Source organism: Peromyscus maniculatus, chromosome 4 (genome assembly GCF_049852395.1).
Source record: "Peromyscus maniculatus bairdii isolate BWxNUB_F1_BW_parent chromosome 4, HU_Pman_BW_mat_3.1, whole genome shotgun sequence".
Taxonomy (NCBI): Eukaryota; Metazoa; Chordata; class Mammalia; order Rodentia; family Cricetidae; genus Peromyscus; species Peromyscus maniculatus.
In genome coordinates this window covers 103,518,682-103,524,681 of record NC_134855.1, presented here as the reverse complement: position 1 = coordinate 103,524,681, position 6,000 = coordinate 103,518,682, and the positions used below count along the sequence as shown (strand labels likewise).

At 50.2% G+C, this 6,000-nt stretch overlaps 1 protein-coding gene across 1 annotated transcript in view; it reads left to right on the top strand.

Annotated features, from left to right (window-relative positions):
- Positions 1–6,000, top strand: part of Shc4 (SHC adaptor protein 4) — a 99,835-nt gene continuing 93,835 nt past the window's right edge. The window contains exon 1 of the mRNA XM_006994074.4: positions 1–1,837. Coding sequence (XP_006994136.2) covers positions 1,253–1,837 — 585 coding nt within the window. The 5' untranslated portion in view covers positions 1–1,252. The remainder of the gene's footprint in view (positions 1,838–6,000) is intronic.

The following is a 6,000-nucleotide window of genomic DNA, read 5'->3' as shown; positions in this document are numbered from 1 at the left end:
GGGCTCTCGCTTCCTGTGTGCTCTGACTTCACTGCCGTCTTCCCGGGGCATTTGATGGGCTCAGGAAATTACACCAGACGGAAGATGGAGCGGCAATCAATTAAAAAAAAAAATACGTTTCTAAGGAAAATGAATCTAGGCTTCGCAAAGAGTTATTTGTATACCATATGCCCTAATGTCCACGGCACTGTATATCTAATTTCTAGCTCTTTTCTCTCCCCTCCCCGTCTCAACAAGAAAGAAATCGATTTGTAATCTTCCGCTTCCCAGCATACTGACGATCCAGAAGCAAAGACTGCCTTTACTTCTAACCTGTTCTTCAGATACCACCCTCCCTCTTCTCCCGCCAGGCTCCGTTTCTCCGGGCTACTAGTTTAGTATATTCACTGTGCATGACTCATGAAGCTGCAGCCTGATTGGACGAAAACCAAGCGGCACCCCCACCCCACCCCAACCGGTCAGTCAATTACATCTATTCTCGGCTCCATTCACAGATTTATTAGCTCTCACACAACGAGGGAAATTCATTCGGCAAAATTCATTCATAAAAATTTCAACAGCCTGCGTATCATCCGCTCAGCTCAGCGTTCTGCTGTGCACAGGCTCCTGAAGGAGACTGCAGGAGGGTCCGGGAGGGAAGGGAGCCCTGAGAAGGGGTGGGCCGGCCGGGATCGGACCGGAGCTGCACCGAGGATGCCCGGACCTCAAGCCGGAGGAACAATGCGGACCAGCGCCCGTCGCTAGGACTCCTGGCTGGTGGCCCAGAACCAAGATCCTCCGAGAGAGGGCAGCCGTCATAACCCCAGCCCATACAGAAGGGCCTTTGACTCTTATGTGCTTTTTTATTTTTTCCCTTTGAAATGAGCAATCACGGAAACAAATAAAGGGTTAATGGGCCAGTCGCTGCCCCGCCCCGTGGGAGCTGGAGGGAGCAGGTTTGAAAGTTCCTATGCGCCGAGGGAAAGGGGATAACTATTTTTGCTAAGGCTAAAGACGTGGTAGCACCCGCTGCCCCAGCCTGGGGGACTCCGGGGTGAGGAACTCCCCCCTCCCCCCGCCCCGGGGCCTCTGCCAGGGCCGGGAAGGGACTGCCATCAGAGCCGGGAGGCATCTTCCTGGGCTGTCATCATTGAGCCGTCAGGGACCCGGGCGGGTGGCCTCCGGGGCAGAAGTGAAAGGTGGCTGTCCTGTGGGTCTACCGGACAGCGAAGCAGTTTAGGCTTCGGTGGCCCGTCTCAGCACTTCCAAGGCTATGCGAGAACGCAGCCAGGACAGCCAGGCAGGACTCGCTCTGTATGTAGGACTCTTTGCGCACCTGGGGATGCTTCACAGGGCCAAGTACAGCCGCTTTCGGAACGAGTCCATCACGTCTTTGGATGAAGGGAGCCCCGGAGGCTCGGTTGGAAACAAGGGCTCGTCGCCGCCTCCCTACCCAGCCCTGGCCCCTCACCTGCCGGCTGAAGATGCCGCTGTGCCCACCCAAGAGAGCCCCACTGCGCTGTGTACCTTGATCCCCCGTATGGCCAGCATGAAGCTGGCCAACCCCGTCACTTTTCTGAGTCTGAAAGCCTTTTGCCTGGGTACCAAAGAGGTGCCCCGGCTGAAGCTCCAGGAGAGCCAGGATCAAGCGCCAAGCACTCCAGCTTCCCCAGAAACCCGTCTAAACAGGACTGGGCCTGCTCCTACACCGCATCCGGACCAGGTGGGACACAGGGCCACCCCCTTGCCTCCTGATGCTTGTCCACTGCCTGGCCCTGGACAGCCAACCCCCAGAGGCAGGCAGGACAGGCACTCTGTGCAGCACCTGTTGGGGTCCGGTCTGAACTACTCTGTGAGGGTAAGTCCCTAAGGTCTGCTCCCTGGGCACTGGCAGGAGGGCAGCCTTGTTCTCGGCAGGGCTTTCACCTTACCTGGCTGGGCTCTAGGTTGCAAGAAGACATTCCTACCATTGTATCTGTAGAAGGGACTCGGCCGTACAGATTTCCTACAGGGACCCGGCATGTACCAGAGTCAGACCCTCTTTGCTCCAAGGATGTGAGCTCTTGCTGACCGGTAGGCAGCTGTTGGTGCAGACATATCTTCTCATAGAGACAGACAAGATGGCAACTTCTGGTCTCCTCTGGTCCAGTGTCAAGGATTTCTTGTTGGATTCATAGTTGAAACCTAATAGGTTATTCTGCTGCTATACTTGAGGTGAATACAGTAGAGATTTCGTGCTAAGATAGAGGAATGTGTGGTATACCAGAGACTGGACTTGGTTTATTATTTTTTTTTAACTTGACATTTAACAAGCACTTCTGAAAGCCTAGGAAAGTCCTGAGTGTTGTCTCTGGAGCTAGCCTGAGCAGTAGCCTGCACAGGAGGAGAAAGGCCTGATCCTGTGCATGTCTACAGCCCGGCTCCTCACTGGCATTGTGTCTGTCCTGGCCCAACCCTGAGTAAGTAGAGACGGAGCCTCTGTCTTTTAGAGCTCAGGTCTCAAGGTATGTGGTAACAGGAGGGCAATGTTCAACAACTGATGTATATTGTGAGGATACTTGGGGAGCTTGGGAAGAGAGGATGTAGTTGGGTTCTGAGATTTTTAAAAAAAAAAATAATTTATTTATTTTTATTTTATGTGCATTTGTTTCGCCTGCCTGTGTGAAGGTGTCAGATTCCCCTGGAACTGGAGTTGCAGACAGTTGTGAGCTGCCATGTGGGTGCTGGGAATTGAACCCAGGTCCCCTGGAAGAACAGCCAATGCTCTTAACTCCTAAGCCATCTCTGCATCCCCGGGGTTCTGAGATTTATGAAGTTGCCATGACAATGGCAAGTCACTGTGAGGCCTCCAGGGAAGCATGGGGTTTGTCCTGGAGAGTGAGAGAAGCAGGTGTGTGTTTGTGTGGGGCGGGGGTGGGGGGGTGGGTGGCTGGCACACAGTCTCAGGAACTGAACAAGTTAGAGCAGGGAAGAGACAGTGGTCATCAAGTTCCCCAAGGGCCAAATGAAGAGGCTATAAACTCTGGTGAGCAAGACCCTCATAGGTTCACAGGCAAACCACGAATATGGTTTTTAAAAGATCCACCTGCTGGTTTATTTAGCTCCTGTGGGAGCAGGAAGACATGCCCGGGACCAGTGAGACATGCCCGGGACCAGTGAGACTGTTTGCTGTTCTTCACGGAGGGTGTAGATGTAGGATGTAGGATGAAGACTGGTGAATGAAGAGTAAGACTTAACCAAAGTTAAGTCTTGGGTGACACTCACGGTACCAGAGACAAAAATGGAGTAAATTAGGAAAGAGAATTCCTAAGTTTACTTTTGACTTATCAGATTACAGCAGATATCTTATCAGAGGTGCTGGTATACCAGTAAGCAGTCTCCTCAGCTCTTAAAAAGTCAGAACAGACAGTAGAAACTGAAGTGTGAGCATTGCAAACCGACCACATAGCTCTCAAGGAAGGCTTAATGCTGGATGCTGGAAGGATTGCAAAGAGAACGGGGTTTGGGGGTGACTTGATACAGCCCCTAACAAAGATAAGCATGTGGAGCCCAGCTCCTGCCCTCCATAGGGAGCAGCACACCCTGGCCAGGCTTGCATGTTTGTGGAAGGTTCACAAGTGCTTTGCATTTGTCAAGCTGTAGGGAGCCAGCCCTTTATGGTTTGGAGCGACTCCCAAGTCTGTGCTCTTGGCACCTGCCCATTGCCTCAGCTGCCTACCCTCAGCCCCACCTCTTCTTCCGCCGCGCACCCCCTGCTGGCTCCTCACACTTGCATACCTGTCTAATATTAAGGGTGAAGAGTTGCTGGGTGACGTCCATGTTCCCTGGGAGGTACCCTTACCAGTGTTTCTGGGTTTTTAATGAGGAGGCCAGCTGTCTTCTCACGGTGATAATAACTTACCTCAGGAGAAGTGCTGACCCTGTGACCCAGATGAACGTTACAATATTGTGACCTGCATCTATGGTTTTAGGTGCCTTTTTCACAAAGCCTAAAATATCATAATGTTATAGATCCTAACTCGAAAAACAAAGGGATTATATTTGTCATGTTATCAAGTTAAAATGTCTCTGAGGAAACTGAATTCCAAAGAACTAATTTTTCGAGTCAGAAGAGTGAGGTCTGGACTCATGTCTCCTGTTTACCATTCTTAGCAATCTTCCCCACAGGGCCCCACCCTGGCTGGCCTTCTGTTCCCGAAAATTCTGTTGGGATGTGAACCAGTTTCTAAAAATGAAGCACCAACCTCTTAATTTTCAGTGAAAATAATTGTATTAGCAAGACACACCATGAATGCTGTACTCTTGTCTATGGGCACACGCATGTGGAAGATGTGAATAAAAGCTTGCTTGGAGCAATAGATTCAGGTCAAGGGATCAAGAGATGTCCTGAATGGCAAGTAGGCATGGGTCCAGTGAGAGCTTAGGAGCAAATTTTGTAGGCAAAAGGAGCCCCATGTTCTACATCCTTATCCACATATGTATTACCCTCTACTCCCTGTCACTCATTTGTACAACTTACACAAGTTGTGAACCAGTCCCATTGCAGGAACTGTTGTAGAACCTGGACATTGGTTAACAAAATAGACAAACTCTAAGCGTCAGATGGGTCTTCTCATCCCTGCGGAGCTTTTAATAGATAGACAAGTTGGTGTCCTGTTTCAAATGTCAGTGATGCCGGTGGAGAGTGGGAAAGCAGGGTAAACAGAAAGAAAGCCAGGCCCTTGGGTGGAGATGCTGTATCCTTTGGGTCGGGGTTAGCATTGCGATGGTATCTTCATTCATTGCAACAGAGACTCCGTTTTCTATCTACCCTAAGTTAGAGTTTTTGGGTTAAACAACCTTAAAAAAAATGAAATGATTCTTCTTGTGGTCTTAAGATGTAGAATTAGTAATTCTATCAAAAATTTTTCTATGACTCCTAGGAGCCTTTTTTTTTTTTTTTTTTTGGTTTTTCGAGACAAGGTTTCTCTGTGTAGCTTTGCGCCTTTCCTGGAACTCACTTGGTAGCCCAGGCTGGCCTTGAACTCACAGAGGAGCCTATTTTTAAGGAACTTTCACTTAGCTAGAATTTTGATTCTCTTGGAAGGTTCTCGGGGAAGGTGGCCTAACGACCCATTCTTTGTGAGCTACCAAACTAGGAGTAGAACTGTAGTATAGGTAAAGTACTGGAGTGGGTGAAGTTCATCACATAGGGTCAAACGATGACTTCTGTCTTCACCATAGGACAAAGGCTCACCTCTCTGAGGTCTTCCCAAGGCACTCTAGTCATCAGTTGGTGCTCATGTTGGTCTGAGGTGCCCTGTACAACAGGCAGTGAGTGTGGGATCAAAAGGAGCAAGCTCTGAGTTCTTGAGAACCTTGCGCCAGCCTCTGATGACTCCAGGGCCCTTTCTTCCTTCTCTCTCCTTCAGAACGTCAGTTTTATTTCCCACCACTCTCCAACCCTAACAGAATTCAAAGACTAAGGCAGAAAGAGGCACCTTGGAGACCTCCACTAGTGGCCCTTGCAGAAGCCTGTCTTCTCTAAAACAGCCCACCTCTTACAGCTTCCGGTAACTGCCGGCAGTCCTGGGTGTTTGGCGGTGACAGGTGCATCCCTCTCCTCATAGCCACTCTTTTCATACAGCGGTCTTCCTTGGTGCCCGTGGCCAAATCCTCTCCTTCAGGAGCAGGAACAGCTGGATTAAGGCCTGCTCCTGTTGGGAGGACTCGTCTTAATTACACGTCTGCTCACATGGGCCTCACCACTGTTCAGCAGCTGTCCATGAGTTGAGGGGTTCCTTCCTTTCCTTTGTAGCTATCACAGGCTGCTCCTTTCCTGAGATGATCCCTGTCTAAGGATGTGTCTGATTTGTGAGCCAATAAGCTAACGCTCTGCATCCTCTTTGTCTGTTCTGGATATAGCCCACGATATTACCTGTGAACTTTGTGGGGAGCCCAGGACTAGAGTTACACCAAGGGCAGTGCTCCCATCTCCCAGCACCAGCACTCGGTGGCTCCAGGTCTCCTTTCTCTTTTTTT